A 20,710-nucleotide genomic window follows, 5' to 3' on the forward strand; every position below is an offset into this window, starting at 1 on the left:
CTTACACTGCGCATAACAATTGCTTGGTGAACCTTGAAATGAGTGTGTAACTTTGTGCATGGGAATGCGGGATCCATTAGTGAACCCAACTGACGGGTCAAGAAAAGCAATAGCTAAATAAATATTTTATTAGCATTTTGTGCAATTTGCTAATGGGCAAGCCAACTGCTGCTCAGTATCTCTTCATTGAATATCTGACAACTCAATAGATATTATCCCCAATTCTTAATCAAAAATATGTTGATTATGAATAAATATGCATTATGTTTTCGCTAATGGAACTCTCTTCCCTAGGAAGAAGTGGGCCATATTCCTTAATGGCAAATTTAATTAATCTATTAGCACTGATTATAATGAAGTACACAGGGCGTTGTTGTTGTTTTTGCAGTGGTACTTGGTTTCGCATCAGTTACATATTTTAAGTTTGGACTAATGTTTTAAAAAAGAAAAAATAAATTAAAAAGAAAGTTCAGACTTGAGTGTTCCACTATATGACCCAAAAGATTGCAAAAAGTAACAATGAGTTGCATCCCTTTTCCTCAGGATGGAGAACCTGTGGCCCTCCAGAGGTTGTTAGACTTCCCATCAGTCTCAGGTAGCATGACCAACTACAACAAGTACCGTATTTTTTGCACCATAACACTCACTTTTTTCCTCCTAAAAAGTAAGGGGAAATGTCTGTGCGTGTTATGGAGGGAATGCCTACGGGTGGCATGCCTACGGATTTTCCTCCTCTAAAAACTATGTGCGTGTTATGGTCGGGTGCGTGTTATAGAGCGAAAAATACGGTAATTCTGGCCCAGCAACCTCTGAAAGACCATAGCTCAGACATTCTTGTCTAATAATAATAATAATAATAATAATAATAATAATAATAATAATAAATTTTATTTATACCCCGCCCTCTCCAGCCAGAGCTGGGCTCAGGGCGGTTAACACCAGTAAAATTACAGTAAAAACATAATAGGAAAAGAACACCAATTTAATATACAGGTTAAAATGCCATTTAAAATGCAGCCTCATTTAAAAAGTAGCCCATAGATCAAAACCATAAGGGGAGGGAAACATAAGGGTCAGACTGAGTCCAAACCAAAGGCCAGGCGGAACAGCTCTGTCTTGCAGGCCCTGTGGAAAGATGTCAAGTCCCGCAGGGCCCTAGTCTCTTGTGACAGAGCGTTCCAGCAAGTCGGGGCCAGTACTGAAAAGGCCCTGGCCCTAGTTGAGACCAATCTAACCACCTTGCGGCTTGGGACCTCCAAAATGTTGTTATTTGTGGACCTTAAGGTCCTCCACGGGGCATACCAGGAGAGGCGGTCCCATAGGTACATGGGTCCTAGGCCGCATAGGGCTTTAAAGGTCAAAACCTAATTAGTGAAACATTTCTTATTTCTCTCTCGAGATGTGTGTGTGTGTGTGTGTGTGTTTGTGTGCAAAGCATGGGCTCACTCCTTTCTTATAAAAGTCCCCCGATGTCCAAAAATTGTGGAGGCAAAGCATGGCATGGCCCCAGTGATCGGATCCTTCTCATCCTCCTGCTGTGGAGGGGCAGGAAGGAGGGTGGAAGCAGCCTCCCACCAGCAGCAGTGCTAAGAGGAAGCCGAGGAGGAGCCGCCGGCCATTGAAGCTGCATGGCCTCCGCATTCAGCTCCTCCCCGGCTCCTCCTGACCAGTGGCGTAGCGTGGGGGGTGCAGGGGGGCCCGGCCGCACCGGGCGCAACATCGGGGGGGGGCGCTCGCACTCGCAGCTATTTGCCCCTACCTGGCTCACTCACTCTCTCTCACTGCAGTGCTGGCTGTGTGAATCCGATCCGAGCCGCTGGGTCGCCGCCCACTGTGGAGGGGGTGGGTGCCAGGCGTGCGGTGCGAAGAGAGAGCAAGGGACTATCTGGGGGAGGGACAGTGCAGCGGCTGCCCACCACACCAGACCAGCCCAGGCAGCAGCAAGAAGAAGCTGGCAGCGATGGCAGGTTAAGGGTTAGGGGGCGCAAATTACTTGCCTTGCCCCGGGTGCTGACAACCCACGCTACGCCGCTGCTCCTGACATCATGTGTATGACGTCGGGATGACATGAGCGCAACATCAGGATGTCTTGCAGTGCAACGTCGTGCAGCGTTGGCCCTCTCCCCAATTGCCCTTGCAAGCTGGAGCCTCTGGATAAAGCACATCTGTAGAGGCTTTTGCACGAGACAGTGAAACAGCACACTATTAGTAAGAGGTTCCTTGCAGCCGAATCCTCCTTGCCTTATCAGCCTTCAAAGTATCAAAGTGCAAAGTGGTATAAGAAACAAAGGGCATGTCCTATGGTACCACTTTCTGGAAGCAGTTTCTGAATGGTTACCAACCTAGCTGGTACTGATGCTTCCAACAGAACTGTCCAGCTAACACAAATTTACTCTACCAATGTGTAATTAAAAGTTTGCCCTTGTTTGGAGAACTGCTTGCTGAAATCCATTCCAGATGAACTCAATTAACACTCCCAGTGAGTCTGTGACATTAACCGAATTTCAGGGAGGAACAAGGAACTGACATGACCCTTTCCTTGTGTTGAAAATGAGTATCTGTCCGGCATAGTGAATAGTCTAGCAAATGGTCCAACGTAGGTAAATACAGTACTGCAGCTTGTCTAGATTACAGAAACCAATTCCTTGTTCCAGCCTTGATTTGGAGGTCTTCCAGAATAATTACATGGCCGTTTGACTTTCTAAAAACAAACAAGCAGCAGCAGCAGCAGCAACAACAACAGGAACTTGTGGTGACTTCGCCATGTCACCACAGTGTCAAGACGTCTGTGTGAATCTGCACTAGGATATTGCAAATTGTCTTTGAAAGCCCACCTTTGGAACAGTTGTTCTCGTAAAATAGTACACTGCTCCTACAACCTGAATCCATGTAAAATCCTTTCCGGCAACTACACTCCTCAGAGGCAGGGCTGGCCTCTGACATGTTGCTGCCTGAGGCAAATGACAAGATGGAGCCCCACTCCCATTCTCATGTACAGAAACTGACAAGACTGGCAGCTGAATCTTACTTAAGACTAGTGGTGCCCTCCACAGAGAGGCGGATTTAGGGTAATGTGACTGATTCGCCCAAACTGGGCACTGAGCTGAGAGGGGCCACAACAATGACTTAGAATGGATGGTGTTTTGGGAAATGATACATCCCGAGATATATATATATATTTTAAAAAGTATATTTTAAAAGCCCAAAGCATTTCTGTTCGGGATTATAGGAGCAGAAATCCACAAAAAAAATTGTTAAAGTTACTTATGTATGTAACAGCAGCAGCTAGGATTTTATATGCACAAAAATGGAAGGAAGAAGAAGTTCCAACCAAAGAAGAATGGATAAGTAAGATGATGGACTATGCAGAACTGGCAAAATTAAGAGAATCTAATGATGAGTGTTTTGTGGAAGAACAGATGCTATTTTTCAGACTACAGTCATTCCTCGGAAGCCAAACGGAATCCATTCTGTAAGTCCGTTCAACTTCCAAAACATTTAGAAACCAAGGTGCTGCTTCCGATTGGCTGCAGGAAGCTTCTGCAGCCAATTGGAAGCCATAGAAGCTGCACCAGACATTTGGGTTCCAAAAGAATGTTTGCAAACGGGAACACTCACTTCCGAGTTTGCAGCGTTCAGGAGCCAAAATGTTCGAGTGCCAAGGCATTCGGCTTCCAAAGTATGACTGTATTCTAGTATGATGAACTCAGAAGCTGGATTTTATGAGCAACAGAAGTAATTAGATGATAATATTGTGGTTGTGATTTGATAGATAGAAGATAAGAGTGCAGCAGAAGGGGAGAAAAAACAACTGCATGGGGAAAGAAGTGGAAAGTCGACAAAAATAAGAGAAAAGATGAAATTGTGTTATGACTATATATGTTTAAAAAGTTGAAACTTAATAAAATATTTATTTAAAGAAGAAGAAGAAGAAGAAGAAGAAGAAGAAGAAGAAGAAGAAGAAGAAAGGTGAGAGGTGGGGGTGCCAAATTTTGGTGTTGCACAGGGCACTGCTGAAATTTGAAAGTCCAAAGTCCACCACTGTTCTACTGCATCTGAGGGTAGCAGGCTAATTTATTAAGGGCCTCTCCCTGCCCCCAGTATCTACTGCCTGAAGTGGCTATCTCACTCTGCCTAATGATAGGGCCAGCCTTGATCAGAACCTGGAGTAGTAAATGTGTGATATTGGAGCAATAAAAAAATGAGATGTCTAATACAATGGTACCTCGGGTTACATACGCTTCAGGTTACATATGCTTCAGGTTACAGACTCCGCTAACCCAGAAATAGTGCTTCAGGTTAAGAACTTTGCTTCAGGATGAGAACAGAAATCGTGCTCCGGCGGTACAGCATCAGTAGGAGGCCCCATTAGCTAAAGTGGTGCTTCAGGTTAAGAACAGTTTCAAGTTAAGTACGGACCTCTGGGACGAATTAAGTACTTAACCCGAGGTACCACTGTACTGTGTACACCTGTCATAAGGCAAAGAGACAGCTCCAAAACTGGCAAGGAGAAACTCAGGATATTAATCTTGAATAAGAATCATAATGTTTATATTGGATGTTTTAAGAGGATTTTAGTTCTGCTTTTTGGCTGTATGCAATGGGAATGGAATCAGGATTTAAAAGCATATATATTTCTGGAAATCTTTCTCTTCATTTGAACATTTATAATAGACCAAGTACAATACTATGGTGTACTTTATGGCTTCGTAGCTCTTTGTGAAATATTTGCTTAATCAGAGGCGTTGTGAAAGGCTGACTGGATGGTTATAAAGTGTGACTCCCTCACAAGAATAACCTCACAAGAATTAAAAACTCTGATCACATCACCGTCAGGTACATAAGTTATTATTACTATTGATTTGTTATTTCATTTCCCTATTCTCCCCTTATAACAGCTAAGCACAATTGTTCCAGCATCCACTAAGCACCAATTTTCCTCCAAGAAGTCATCTAGTGGGAAGCGGATAACACAAGAGAATGTGGCAAAGCTGTTGGGAGAGTGTGCTTTTGAATGGAGCAGCAGTGTATAGGGCTTAACTCTTTCTCCACCAGTTCTCTGCTCCCAATCCCTTCTCAATTCACCCTCCCCCAACTGTCGGATTATAGCTGCGTTTGCAAAGACCAACCTGCATCTGGAATGCCACGGGGAGAGCAAACCATGTGGTTAATTTGGATCTGAGATGTGGAGGGCAGGAGGAAAGATTACACAGCTCCTTCAACTGATCTACTCAAAATCACCCTCCTCCCAAATCAGCTTTCTTTCTGTGGACCAGATGCATTAGGTTTGGGGTTGCATGCATTTGTGTATGGTGAGTAGTCAGGCCTCAAGGCATTTTGAAATCAAGAAAGAATAGTGCTTTTTACCAGCTTACCTAGCTGAAACCCTACCTGGCGAAAACAGCCTGGGTCTCAGCCACACATAAACTGGTTATATCCAGGCTATGTTATTGTAATGTGTCTCTCGTTGAGCTCAGGCTGCCTTGTCAGATAGTTCCCAAAACTAGCCAATTCAGCCGTCCAAATGCTTGTGGTGGAGAAGTGACTTGCCTGTATTGCACCAATATTACATTCAGCAGAAGTAGCCATCTTATGCTTTTCTGGGTTCAGTTTAAAGTGCTGGCGTTAACCTTTAAAACCCTCATCGGTTTGGGACCAGGTTATCTGAAGGAGCACTTATACCCATATGAACCTATCTAGGCCATAAGAGCTGCCTGTTAAGTCCCTGTCCTATAACCTGCAGTTAAAGTTAGTCAGGTTGGTAGGTACCATGGACAGAACCTTTTCTGTGAAATCTGTCAAATTTCCTCCTAGGAGGACTTTGTTTGGAGACCTCTATTGGAGCCTTCAAGTGGGAACCCCTCCTCCTTTTTAGCCATTTATTTTATAGCTGGCTTTATTTGGTGGTTTTCTTTCTTTCTTTAAAAAATGCATTTCATGTTGTACTGTATTCTTGCTTTAACTATGGGAAGCAACCATGTGAAGGTATGTTCTAAAAGGCGGGGAATGAATGACATACACCAATAAACAACATAACTGGAGCAGAATTATTATCCTTTTGGGGGCAAATAGCTTACAAATGCGTAAAAGATCATTTGAAATTTATGAGCTTGTGTGAAGAGTTTCATTACAGGATGAAAGATTGTAAGATCTGTACTGGCTTGAGTCTTTTTGGGCTTTCAAGTGACAGGTGTGCAGAAATGACCCACTTCACACTTACAAGCCATGCAGGAATTCTGCCAGCCCTTCTGCCAAATAGTACTAGTCCAAATGGCCTAGCATGGTCAGTAAAGGTGGAAGTCACCCTCTTGCGACCTGGTACCTCTTTCTGTAAGTATTTCCTCATTGCACACAGACCCTTAAAACACTTTCTGTCTAATCCCTCAGTCTGAACACAAATGATGGCAACTCTTCAGTTTCATATCTACAGGTAATCGTGGTGCGGCACGTTGTCAGACAGTGGTTAGGAGGTGGGGATAAATATTTGAATTTCTGATTACACCTTTGCTAAATATGCACGCTTACATGGGTTATTTGACCCTGGGGCTAGATGAGAAAATGTACACAGAAACCAAATTAAAAGGAGTTTTAGACAGTCAAGGGTTGAACAGCGTAAATGGGTTGTGTTAATTGTGTATTTTGAAATTTCTACAATATAACACAATCATTTATATAAAACCATATTTAATATACAACAAACTTCCACCACATAAACACATTTTATAAACATATTATAGTTCCAATTACAGATTTTCATAAAAACATTTTCATATCAAGAATCTTAATACAGAATGATTTATTTCTATGTCAAAATACATTTACAGTGTAAATTGTCTGTAGAAAAAAGATACAGAGAAATGGAGTTTGCTGGTATTTAATCCAAGAGTAGAAACTTCTCTTATTTCTTTATTTCATGTTCAACTTTAAAACATTGCATGAATTGATGAGCCAAAAGAATACTTTGGTTTTACCCAAAGTGCTAAAAGCAGGAAACAGAAATTACATTTGCCTTGTTTTGAGACAGATGGGCACAGAATACCATTTCCCCCCAGGCTATCCTGACTGGGTGGACCATGAGCCATGTTTGTTTGGAAAGGCAGATGACTGAGAATTTTGGAGAATGAAGAGCAGAACCCTCTCTATAGATATAGAATACAAAACTGGATGGGCAGGGGGGGGAAATCCGCATGTAAAACACATGTAAGGATTGATCACACCACTATATTAGTAGTTTTTTTGCTTTATGTATATCTTGTATGAATTTGTTGTATGAATTTGCTCCTTTGTTTGACATTCTTGCCCAAAGAAGAAAAAAAGAAAAAGAGAGAAGAGACATTGCAGTGGACTGTTTTTTCAACCCTGAGCGCTTAAGACTGCATATCAAGTACTGTAGTAAAGAAGCTGGTTAAGAATGTAGTACTAGCACAAGTGAATGATATTGATCCTCTAGGTGATCAGGTTTTTACAAAAAAAAAATACATAGTTTTCAATAAATAATGCTTAACTTTACAACTTTGATACAGCAATGTCATACACTGTTTTGACACATACTAAACTCTGCATGCTATATAGTCTACTAGAAGACGAAACTCTGCCATGCATTTTCTTTTTTTCCTAGTGCTAGAAAACACTTTTGTCCTCCAGTGCATTGCCTCAAGCAAACCGTACTCTCTTCTCCCCCCCCCCTTCCCACAGCAATAGGCCCGTGCACTGGCATGCAAAAACCTTTAAAAAGGTCTTTCCCCCCCCACAAACCACCACCATCATTCAGACTTCTAAACAAAAGTACTTTTTAGCTTTCCTCTCTTCCCCATACCTGGAGTGGCTACGGAAAACTTTTTTCTTTCCTCATGTGGCCTTTGAAAACTCTTTTTTTCCCCTCCTTATTTTGAAATTACATATTTATTTATTTTTTAAAAGTGTCATGCTGGAAGAAGAAATAAAACTGCTCTAAAGACATTCAGTTTACTCCACCTGTGGCCATCATGCAACGTCTCGTTAAAATGTTGTAACCATCAAGATTCCCACACTGGTACAATAGGCCTCCAAACTAAAACAGCCCACCAGGAAAGAAAGAAAGAAAGAAAGAAAGAAAGAAAGAAAGAAAGAAAGAAAGAGCAAGAAAAGATCATAGCATTACGTAGACTCCAAACTTCCAATGTGTGGGTACACGTTCATAAACCAGAAATTGCAAATGAAATGGCAATGGTGCTACTTTGCATTCCTGGTGTAACCAGGAGTAGACACAAGCTACGTTTGAAGACAAGCAGGAAGATGTAAATAAAAATTAACAGTAAGGATGAGAGTTCCTGTGTTAGTGTTTATTACATCATCACATTTTTTGCATAAGATAAAATACTATGGACGTAATCCCAACTTTATTGAAAATTAAGTAGGGAGTTCACTCCCACTGAGGTACACAGACGTTCCATTGAAATTAATGGGACATGTTAGCAAAGTAAACCGTATTAGAATTTGATTTCTTGAAAGCATAATTAACCAGAGAGCCCAATAAGAATATATGTCTTTTCAGGTTACATCAGGAAACATTTGGGCATGAAATAATACCCACAAATACGAAGAGGTGTGTGATGACTTAATAAAGACAGGGAACTCCACTTTCAAACTTCCAGGTTGACTGTGCATCCTTGAGAACCACCAACCCCCTCTTGGCCAAAGTGATTTTGGGGTTGCTTTTATTCATAGAAGTCATTCCTTTGAAATAGCTATCCACCGTCATTTTCTAGATGTTTCTATAATCCTAGCATTGCACCGGCATAACTACTGGGCTTTTCTAGGAGGACCAATACCCGATCAAGGTATTACTTTTATACATGAAATATTATGGACTTTTACTTCCCTTTTTGTAAGTCATTCTACACTTTCTGCACATTTGTGCTTTATACTGAATATAAAAATAGGCTTTTAAAACTCTGTTTACTTTTAAACTCACTAAAAAACTACTTGCTTGTGAAATTCTCTTAAAAATTCACTGCATCCATGAAGGGAGGGTAAAAATCAAGTAGGCAGTTAATTGCTATAGGTAGTGTGTGGAAAGGGGAGGGGAGAAAAATCTCCACAACTTACTGTGTGTGGAGAAGTAGGAGGAGGAGGAAGAAGAAGATAGAGAGATTGGGAGTCAAAAGGTTGAAATACAAAGATAAAAGTTAGGAATCTCTCCCTAGTTCTTGTAACTACTGAAGAATAAGGGGTGAGGCTGTGAAAAACAAAAACAGAACACTATGGTTTCAACCTATTGGAGAATCAAGGCCCCAAAATTCAAAACACTGAAAATTACAAATCAGACTCAAAGAAGTGCAGGATGAGGATCTTACCAGGCCATAAAATAGGAATGTGTGACAAAGGTGGAGATATAGAACCAAGAGAGTTCTGTAGAGTAGACTTCCAAAGACTAAAATGTCTTCAGTGCCTGATTCTGACTTCACATTCAATAGAGATTGGTCTAACTATACTTTTATAACCAATTTACATTGGCATGAATGGCCGTTAAGGCCTCATAGGTTCGAATCACTTTTTGTAGCTACTACACTAGGAAAAAGTTACCTTTTGCATGTATGGACATCTACATATTTTGAGTAAATACAATTTTAAAAGACATTTTTTAATCAATCTTTTCTATTTAATCTGTCATATATATTGCCCTTAAAGAATTAAACATTTTGTGAATTAGATTTTCTAACATTAGAGAGGACCTAGCCAGAAGGAAAGATACAAACTGGATTTCACCTTCCAAAAAGTGTCTTTAAAAAAATCTTAGGTTGCCTTTTTTAAATGTTTTCCTTTATAGATCAGGAAATTTTCATATATTAAAAAGCTGACAATCGTTAAAACATTTTGTTTTATGCATCTCCTCACCCACAGAGAAGAAAAGTGCCGAGGAACTATTAAAAAGACAGCAATGAAACAGCCAAGGGTTGTGGCAGCAGAGGGTTTCTATGCCTGAAGTAGTCTGCAAAGATCACATGTACACTTCAACAAGGAAGAATCAGGAACTTGTATGTTACTATGATGATAGTAAACATGCAGTGCAGGTTTACTTGGAAGCAGGTCCTACTGAGCCAAATGGATCTTAATTCTTTGTAAGTGTGCTTCAGGTTGCAATGATAGCACTGGAAAGCAGTCTGCCCCAATGACAGTTTTACTGACAGCAAGACTGCTTTCCACCCACCAACAGTGGGAATTTTGGCATGAATTTCAGCAGCAGCAAAAACTAATAGTTTCACAGGACTGAATGGCAATATTCTCTTCTTGAATTCGGAAAAAAACACCCTACCCATCAAATGGATAAATTGAAGGCGGGGGAAAACAGAACTTTCCAGACAAAATGCAAGTTCTTCTTCCTTGTATATTGCACATTCATTCAAACCCTAAGCTTAGTCCCTCCATCAAACCCACATAATTTCAGATTTGCTTTTGGAAAAGTTGTTTCCAACCCACTCCCACAATAGAGCAAATGCAGCTGTACTACTCAATCCAAATAGTTCATATCTAGATGAATTAAGACACACACACATGCACGCACACACGCATACAAACTACATATAAGAAGTGAAGAGGCAGAGGCGAGGAACATAGTTCCTGCTATCAATGCAGAGCACTCTTAACTTTAATGCAGTTAACACATAGCTTACTAAATACCAGCAACAATCCCACTGCTTCCCCACCCCCCCACCCATAAACAAGGACGCATGTAAAATAGAGAGACTGGGAGACCATCTCTACCAATGAACATGCACCATAGTTAAGAGAATGAAAACCTTTTAGCTCAGTTTGGGATTAGTAAAGTCTGGGATTTCATCAGACCCAGTGGATGAACTTGGTGGTGTTCATCTACAAAATTAATGGCTAAATTGCTGAGCAGAGTTCTCTTTCTGCTTCTTTTGCTTTCAAATATTTCAACAGATTGCAATACAATTTTTGAAAGAAGCTATAAATACACTAATAATGTAAGGACCAACCCCACCACCAAAGAATCTTTGTATTATTGAAGGCTATCAATAGCCAAGTGTATTTCTGGGTATTATATTAAACACAGTGACTCATACTTACACAATGAAAGATATATTACAATTTCTAGTTATGCCAAGATCTTTTAGCCCAACAAACCTTTAGGCCAAACTCCCCCCCCCCCCCCATTTAGAATGAGAAGATCTTGATTTGGAGAGTTTTAAAACATTCAATAAACTAATTTTAAAATTTAGATGCCCAGATGTCAAGGATTATAAGCATAATTTTTTTTAAATGCTCTATTTATGCCATACAAATGTGTAGGCAGGACTTGACCTTCAGCAAGCCTGAAAGCCTACAGCACTGGTTTCTAGAGTTGCCAAGAGAGTAAAATGCCCATGTAAACTACCAACAGCCCAATCCTAAGTATGTTTCACACACCAAAGCAAGTCCTAATTGTTTGAGCAGGTAAAATGTAATCACACCTACTTATCCCTAAATTCTATGGAACTTTCTTTGACCTACTTCTGAGTAAAACATAGTTAGGGCTGGTTACACTGAAGTTTGCCAGCACAAGTGTACTGACAATTGTGCAAGTGATTTATTTGTAAAACTTAAAAAGAAAAAAGGATGGCCTGCCACCACAGGCCATCCTTTTACCTACGGCTGCAATCCTATACCAACTTGGGACTCAACGACATTCACCTCTTCAGAAAACATGCACAGGATTTTAGTCTACTTAAAACATTCATCCGTTTTTGTTGTCCAAAGTGTAAGACTGAAATGCAATAGCATGCTGTTGCTGTTTCCCCTCCCCCTTCCAATGTGCATGAAAATATCTATCAATCTGGGGCAGAAGATTAAGCCCCCCTGCCCATGGCCCATCTATAGGCCCAGGTCTCAGTAAAGAAAAGGGAACTGGAGCATGTCTCATTGGTAAAGCGGCTCCCTGCTGCTCTGGCTGCTGATTAAGCAAGAGTGTAATAAGGCAAGGGAGATGCAAAAAGGCCTCCTCTCCTCCAGAGCATCTTTTTACAGCTACCCAGAGGTCCCGCCCAGGCCAATAAAGAGAGGAAAGCAAGAGCCACAACCGCAGCTTCAAGAGGTGGCGGCTGCCGGTTGGGTTCTGCACAGGCTCAATATAAAAGTCCATTGGAAAGGAAAGGGGAGCCTGGAAGCGAAGGACTACATCCAAGTTGCCTATAAAACACACACACACACCCCAGGCTCTTCAATTATATCCAGTCGAAAGGCTGTGGGATGAACTGGAGCTGAAGGGGAGGGGGAAGAAGAAGAGGAGGAAGAAGAAGGGGAGGAGAGGAGAGCTGCCTTGATGAAAAATGAGAGAAGCCACGAGCAGCCCTCCTCCCCCCGCATACAGAGGCTGGAAGGGGGAGGGGAGAGGGATGCTCACGCTGCTGTCTCCCCAGCCAGCCGCCTCCCCTCCTCCATCCATCCCGGCGCGCGCACGCACACACACACACGGCCGCGCGCACTCTCTCTCACACACACCCCTCGCTCCCTTTCCGAGCTGGCGCGCCAGACGGCGGCGCGCAACCCCACGCCCCCTTCTCCTCTGGAAATTAGGATGGAGGAGGAGGAGGAGAACGGAAGGAACGGTCTGGGAGGCAAGCGGCGCGCTCTTCCAACTATCCACGGCTAAAATAGGCACGGCTCAGACTGAAAATTTGACCGAACGAACCCCCCCCCCACACACACACCCCAAAAACAACACGCGCCGACAACGTCACTCCTCCTCCCCCTCCCCCTCCAGCCGCGCGCTCCTGAGGCGACGCAGCAAACAAGCATTCCGAGCGGAGACCGAGCGCCCGCCGCGCATGGTCAAGAAAGACACACCCCCTTCGCCGCCTCAGCCCGGGAGGCTGCCTGAAGGAAAGGCGCCCTCGTCCCTCCTTTTTCACGCCTCCCGCAACAGCACCTCAAGGAGAGCGCGTCGAGAAAGGAGGGAGGGAGGGCGAGAAAAAGGCGTCCCTTCTCCTCAGAGAAATAATAAAAATCTTATTTTCTTCCTGAGAGAAGGGTGGAGAGCAGGGAGGGAGTCCGAGGCGAGAGAGAGAGAGACCGTTGTGAGAAATAAACCTCTCGCCTCAGTCGCAGAAATGCGCGCGCGCGCACACACACACACCCAGAGCCTGAAGGTGACCCGCCCGCCTCCAACACAGAACAGCTACGCGAAGCTCCCGCATGCACACAATCCCTTCCCTGCCGGCTCCCAAGGACGCGAGCATCCTTGGTACCTGCTGCCACCTCTCTCTCTCTCTTGACAGGAAGAACCCCCCCCCCGCGCGCGCCGCCCAAACGCACAGCCCGAAAAGACGCACTGGCTGAACCAGAGAGCCCAGACCGCCCTGCCTTTTTTCTTTTCTTTTTGCCCCCCTTCCCCCTCCCCGGGTTCAGCCTTCCTGCTTCGCCTCCGCCCACTCAGTACCTCCGACGAAAAAGCCCGAAGGAGGGGATAACTGAGGGGAGAGGGGGAGAGAGAAAGGGAGAAGGCGCGAGGGAGAAGAGGCTATTGGAAGGGGGAGAGAGAGGGAGAGAAAGCAAGGGAAGAGGTCTAAAAAGAGGAGGAGGATCAGCCCTTTAAAAGTCTATATGCTACCTTCAACCTCCCCCTTTTTTCTCTTCGCTCCCCCCCCCATAAGATTCCCTGAAGCCTCAGCTAAGGCTCCTCCATGGGTGAGGGAGGGGCTGGCTATTATACATGGCGTCTCCACCAGCGCCCCTTCTATAGACACTAATAGCGAATCGAGTTTCTATCAGTTCCAGCTGATTTATTAAAATTGTCAAGATACAGACTTTCAGCATTTCTTTTTTTAAAAAAAAACAAACAGGCAATGATGTCGACAGTGCACACGTCTGCTTTTTTGCCACTGTTTGCTACAAAATACGCAGATGGTCTGTACTTTATATTGCACAAAATGAGAAACTTTTTTCTTTTTACTATGTGCCTTTCTTTTTTCCCATTCCACCTTTTTTTTTTTGCTTAAAAAAAAGTCGAGAATCCAGTTTCATACCTTCCATCTGGGCCCCCATCCACATATCACAGCGTATGAGATACATAAATTCCTACTATAGTACAGTACATATACAATCTTTTAAACTAAGATAACAGCTCTGAGGTCTATATCACCATTTTCAATAAATCTTTACCTACAAATATTGAACAAATCTGAACTATAGCTGTACAAAAAAGTGTTTCTTTTTTTTCTTTTTAAACCACAAGGCCTTTAGATGCAAGGATTTTTTTAATCCTTTTAAAACCAGGACATAAACGTACCCATATAACTTGCATGCTAAAAACAGAGGAAAAAAATAAAACATAAAAATAAAAGGGAAGAAGTGCCTGAAAAGTCTTACTGAAAAAACACAGCAAGAATGTTCCCTTTCACTGTACAAAAATACGCCTGAAAATATATTAATTTTTAAAAAAGACTGAGGTCTGTTATGTATCAAAAATGTTTCAATACCTTTGTGTACTGAGGTCTAGGCTGTCTGGTATTCAATCAAGGAGGTATAAGGGAACAAGTTACAAAAAAAAAGTTGGCAAGTAGAAATCACATTTGTAAAACCATAAACAATTTGATCTGAAAAGTAAACTCTGATCTTAAGTCAGTTCACAGTTTTTGTTTTTTGTAAGCGTTTGTACAGTCTGCATTTTTTTTTCCAAGCTCCCTGCAGCTTTGTTAAGAATCGGATGCATAGAAGACATCAGTTTTCTCCCTCCAAACAAACAAAAACAGTTGCAATGGTCCCTTTTACAAATAAAAAAGAGAGAGAAAGAGAGAAATATATCAGAAAAATCAGAACGGTCCTTTAAAAATCTTTGTAGGAGAAACAAAAAAATCCACAAACCCCCTTGAGTAATAGTTGTGCTGCCAAAAGACTTTCTTCTTCGTTTTTTTGCAGACCATCTTCCAGACTTCAATCGCAAGACCCACAAGCTTCAAACAGCGCCTTCTGTATCTTTGTAACCCCCAGTCCCATTTGCTTTTTTCTGCTTCTCTCCTTGCTGCTGCTGTTGCGACCACCAATTAAAATCAGAAGGGAAAAATAAGAAAAACGGGAAGGAAAAAAAAATCACAACTCCAGACTCGGTTTGGAACTAACTTCAAGACTTAGAAAAAAAGAAAAGGAAAAAAACAACAACCCAAAGACATTTTTTTTGTCGTCGTTACTTCAAAACTCCACCACTTTTCAGCGTGTAAGCATCTCTCTTTCCCCGATCTGCCCCTCTCTCTGCTTCCCAGTCCTTTTGATCGCTCTCTCAGCTTGTTCACCTGCCCATCGCTTCTCCTTCTCCTCCTCGTCCTTCTCCTCCTCTCTCAGTAGGTGAAAACCAAGTCGGAGAAGTTCGCCTCCAGCCAGTCCCCCGCGATCATCTCGCTCAGCTCCGGGGTGCAGTAATCGGGGAACTCGAAGTGGGAGCCCAGGCTGCCCTCGCTGAACGAATCCAGATCTTTGTCCACCAGCGAGAGCGACAGGTTCCCGGCGGCCGAGCCGACGCCCAGCTCGGAGGCGGCGTGCGGGTGCTGCGAGAAATTCAAGCTCAGGTCGAACATCAGGTCGTCGGCCTCTTCGCCGCCGCTGCTGCTGCCGCTGCTGGAGGAGGAGGAGGACGACGAAGAGGAAGTGGAGATCGAGCGGGAGGAAGCCGGCGGCAGGCCGGCCGGCGGGGCGCTCTTGGGCATGCTCTTGAAGCCGTAGTACAGGCGGCCCGCGCTGGCGCCGTGCGCCGCAGCGCCGCCCCTCACCTCGTCGTACAGGCTGGCGCCTTCGCTCGACTCGGCCGACGAGCTCAAGGTGGGGCTGGCCGGCACTTTGGCCACGCTGTAGCGCCGCAGCTGCTGCTGCTGCTGCTGCTGCCGGCGGCTCTCCTCCTCGTCGTCGTCGTCCTCGTCCTCCTCCTGCTTGATCCGCAGCTGCAGGTCGTCGTCGTCCTCCTCGTCGTCGTCCTCGTCGTCCAGGAAGACGCACTTGGCCGCCTTGCCGCCCCCTTTCAGCGCGCCGAACTGGGCGTACTCGTCCCCGCCGTAGTCGCCCGGGTGCGCCGCCAGCTTCGTCCCGGGCTTCGGCGGAGACGACGACGTCTTCCCTTTGCTACATTTCTTGCTGGAGCTTTTGGCGCTTTTGCTGCTGCTGCTGCCGTGGTTGCCGCCTCCTCCTCCGCCGCTGGTGGGTGTGTTTTTCTCCGGGCTGTGGTTGTTGGCGCTGCTGGGCTTGGCGGACGGGTCTATTTTGGGCTTTTTCCTCGGCCGGTACTTGTAATCGGGGTAGTCGGCCATGTGTTTGAGGCGCAGCCGCTCGGCCTCGCGGATGAACGGGATCTTCTCGCTGTCCTTCAGCATTTTCCACCGCTTGCCCAGGCGCTTGGAGATCTCGGCGTTGTGCATGTCGGGCGACTGCTCCATGATTTTTCTCCGCTCGATCTTGGACCACACCATGAAGGCATTCATGGGTCGCTTGATGTGGCCCGAGGCCGTTTTGCACCAGTCCGGGTCGCTCTCGTCCAGCGCCACCGGGCTGCAAGCCATGAACTCGCCTTCCTCCGTATCCATCGCTTCTCGGGGCAGGTTGCTCTCGGCTTCTGGACTTTCCGCTTGCTGCACCATGGTGGGGGTGTGTCGCTTCGCTTGAGTTGCTTGCCTTGTCGCGTTTTATTCGGAAATAATAATAATGTTCTTTTTCCTTTTTGCTGGCTCCCACCGGCTGCTTGCACACCTCGAGCGAGCGGTTGCAAGGTGACGCCCGGGGTGCAAGTTGCAAGCGGCTTTTTTCCCCCCTCCTCCTTTCCTTCCCCTGCTCCTCTCCCTGGGCTGCTGCCGCTGGCCGTTCCTCCAGCAGCGGCAGAAGCAGGACTCGCTCCGGCTCTTTCCCCTCCCCCTGCAGCAGCCACAGCAGCCGCCCGGACCCAGAGATGTCGCTGGATCACACTCCCCCTTCTGCAAAAGTTGCGGGTCCTCTCCGAACTAGTTATCAGGGTTTCATATGGGTGACATCACTCCCCGGGCCAGCCAATGGCGCCGCTCCGCCCCGCCCCTCGGCTCCTCCCCTCGGCCTTTATTAAGTTCCCCCACATGTCTGCAGACACACCCCCTTCGCCGCGGCTCTTGCAAACGGGTGGAAGTGCGAAGGGGGCCGGGCTTGCAGCTTCGTGGGGAGGGGGAGACAGCCAGCGACTGGCTCGTAGATGGATCATTAAAGCTGAGTTGGATTAATGATTTCACCCTCTCCTCTCCTTCGGTTTCCTAGAGCCCGGACGCCTTTGCAGAGCATTTACGGTGATTATTTTATTTACCAGAATCCGCCAAGGTGAATCTGGTGAGAGATGATTCCCACATCGCCGGGTGAGCTCATGGCTTGTAGGAATCGAAGCGCGTCCTCGGGGCATCGCCTCCTGCTTCGGGGTTTTGCTTTTCGCGCAGCAGCTGTAGGTGGCGCTTGAGTACCGCGAGCTTCTGGAAGGGAGGCTCGCCTTTCATTTCATCTCATTTTGGCGAGACAAACAATTATTATATACATCCTCCGGATTGCATATTGTTTGATTTCCTTCCTCTTTCCCAACCCCCCTCCCCGGACCTCCCATCCTACCAGATCCCAAAGTCGAGCTATATTGGTGCCTTTCGCGTCTGCCTTGCAAAAAGAAATAGCAGGCGGAACAGACTAGCGGCCGCGCGCTTTTGATAGGTAAATGTCAGTGGCGCCCGTTTGAAAGCAACACTGTAGGCGTTTCTCATGCCCCAGGGACTGTTTGTTGGTAGACTTTAGGAGTGAAGTATTAAAACTCGCTTTCGTGTTTGTCTTCATTACACAATCCAATTGTCGTCAACTAATACCAAGTACTTACCTCTATTCATATCTTATCACTACCCCCTTTCAACGAAATGCATCCCATTAATACTTGTTTTGTTCTCCGTTTCCTTAACCCATCATTCTCCTTGGTGAGCGAGGGGGAGGGGTGAAGCATCAAAAGCAAGTTGGGATGCTTTATAATATGGTAACGGAAACATAAGATTACCCACACCATAGCCAAACTCTGGTGAAACAGGAGAGGGTGAGTCCTGTCAATGGCAGCGCAATGTCCCAAGCCCCACCTCTGGTGTAAATCTGGACTGCCCCACATTTGTGATTAAAATGTAAAATAGACACTCAATCTAAACTTTCTTCCTTTTCGTTCTGCATGAACAGTGTTCACACATTTCTGCAAATAGCCCAAGAGAGACTCAGAGGTGCTTTGAGTGTTATGAATGCCAAAGTGCTTGTATTTACAAGCCATATAGGGTTAGGGCATAATGACACTTTGGAAAATTAAGATTTATGGCCTCATCTTAAAGCTCTCTTCATTTCTTTTTTTCTTTTTTTCTTTTTTTTCTTTTTTCTTTTCTTTTTTTTTTTGCACCAGCACATGCATACTTAACTAGGACTGACTATACAGTACTAACACAACCAACTTCAGGTCCATCATCAAACAGTATGTAACTCCAATGTTGCAGCAATGTTAATAAGAATGCTACAGGCATTCATAGAATTGTACAGTTGGAAGGGACCCCAAGGGTCATCTAGTCTAACCCCCTGCAATTCAGGAATCTCAGCTAAAGCATCCATGACAGATGACCATCCAAGCACTGCTTAAAAACCTCCAAGGAATGAGAGTTTGGGTGCACAATTCTGAAAAAGAGAGGGGTGCATTTATGTTCACAGATCTTTGGTGACTCAATAAACACAAGTGAATAAGTAGTATGCATTGGATAATAAAACTGCATAATGGTTAATTAAGTGAATGAAGAGAGGACCATCTTGCTTTGTTTGAATTCTTTTCATGCCATACCTTTCATAACTTTCAGGATACAAAACCCACTAAGGCTGCTTACAAGAAACAAGATTTTTTAAAACAACAACAACGAACACCCCACAATAAAGAATATCAACATATAAAAAGTCATTGGGATACTTGGTAATAGAATGATGGAGGAGGAATGTACATGAGTACGCACAAGCACAAGTCTTTATCAGTAAGCTTAACATGCTGACCTCTTGGTCATGGTTAGAATGGACCACACACACACAGCTCCTGAAGTGAGCAGATCTTGGCCTCTCCCTCACAGTAAACACTGGTTTGCATACTACATGTTTCCCCAGACTTCTGTACTGGCCAATAACAAAAGTTCTCTGACACCAAAAAAATGCCACGTTTATTAATACAATATGAACACAATTTATGCAAAGGTTACATTCCCAGGAGTTGCATGTAAATTCAAAATCACATAAAGTCAGAATGATTCCCCAGAACCGCCCCCATTGTCTAAGATCTTGTGAGATTCGGGGCCGTTTGAGATACTTCACAACCCTCACAGTGGCTTGTAAGCAAGACGGAGGGGTTAAAAATGGTTTCTAGAAGCAAAGGGCATTCCTACCACTTTCGAGGTGTTCACAAGATCTTGGATGGCCTTTGATCTCACAAAGACCCCATGAGATCTTATGAAGGCCCAGTGGGAAAACCTTTTGCAGAAAAAGCTCTTAAGTCAGTCCTCTGGGACCACTGCACAAGGGTATCCTGTCTATCTATCTATCTATCTATCTATCTATCTATCTATCTATCATCTATCTATCTATCTATCTATCTATCTATCTATCTACAGTATCTATCTATCTATTGGTGTTTTGTAGAAAGCTGTGATCACCTAAGTAAAATCAGTGCAAGTTGTGAACTTACTGTAGCATACAAGCACTAGCCTGTTCCAATGATAACTGCCCAAAATGAAGTTCCCACATAAATTTCTTTTTCAGAAGGGAAACGCTATGCTGGGGAGACTTTGGCTACCCACACCAGTCCGTTTAACTAAAGCACCTGCAGGCACCATTGCAACAATCGGGGAAGCTGAACAAGTCACTCTTTTTTTCTCTGTAAAAGCAGAGAAGGGGAACCTCAGCTGCAGGAATAAAATATGACCCTCCATGCCTCTCTCTCTGGCCCTCAAGACTTTCTGCAGGCCACACCCATTACCAAGCCACAGCCTCCCCTGCTGCCTCCTTCAGTGCTTTTTCCTGGCAGGAATGTGTCATTGGACTGCAATAAAGCTACTTGATTTCTGGTCTGGAGACTGGAGGTGTGTGTGTGTGTGTGTGTGTGTGTGTGTGTGTGTGTGTGTGTTGGGTGCGGGGAGGAATTTTCTCACTGCAAGGGAAGATATATGATATCATGAACTAAAATTGCGGAAGGAAATCCCCCCTCTCTCTCCATTCCCAGGAAAAGCTCCTATGGCATCAAAGTGGCTGGTTTGTCCATTTCCCATCTTTCAATCCTTGAAACTCAAGTCAGAGTGGATGAAGGGGTGAAGGAAAGACGATCTGCTACATCTTCAGTTTTCATCAAAAACAGGGTATATTTTGTAACAAAGAAGTAACATTGACAAGATTTCCCCTCTGTCACTGTTGCAGCTAGTTTTGCTACAGTTTCGATGTAAGAAAAGGAAAAAAGGTGAAATTGTCAGACCCTATGTTAACTTCGTCTTATTTTGGCCTTTAGCTGTAGTAGGATTCCTACAGTTTTACTTCTAGCCAAAGGCTGCATTATAAAACAGGTACCTTGGACCCCGAACACCCTGGAACTCAGATGTTGCCACAAACCTGGAAGTGATTGTTCCGGTTTGCGAACGTTCTTTAGGAACCCAAGCGTCTGACAGGGTTTCCACGGCTTCGGGTTGGCTGCAGAAGCTTTCTGCAG

At 44.5% G+C, this 20,710-nt stretch overlaps 1 protein-coding gene and 2 long non-coding RNA genes across 3 annotated transcripts in view; 1 reads left to right on the top strand and 2 right to left on the bottom strand.

Annotated features, from left to right (window-relative positions):
* LOC309528344 overlaps positions 1 to 20,710 on the top strand; it is a 1,081,412-nt gene that overhangs the window by 504,623 nt on the left and 556,079 nt on the right. The gene's annotated exons all lie outside the window — the stretch shown is intronic.
* Positions 1 to 20,710, bottom strand: part of LOC309528343 — a 414,681-nt gene that overhangs the window by 47,209 nt on the left and 346,762 nt on the right. The gene's annotated exons all lie outside the window — the stretch shown is intronic.
* SOX11 (SRY-box transcription factor 11) lies at positions 13,740 to 16,951 on the bottom strand. The gene has a single exon (XM_082215591.1). It carries the CDS (start codon positions 16,596 to 16,598, stop codon positions 15,312 to 15,314), a length of 1,287 nt encoding a protein of 428 aa, XP_082071717.1. The 5' UTR covers positions 16,599 to 16,951; the 3' UTR covers positions 13,740 to 15,311.

This window comes from Podarcis vaucheri, assembly GCF_965113315.1.
Source record: "Podarcis vaucheri genome assembly, chromosome: 3".
In the NCBI taxonomy this organism is placed as follows: Eukaryota; Metazoa; Chordata; class Lepidosauria; order Squamata; family Lacertidae; genus Podarcis; species Podarcis vaucheri.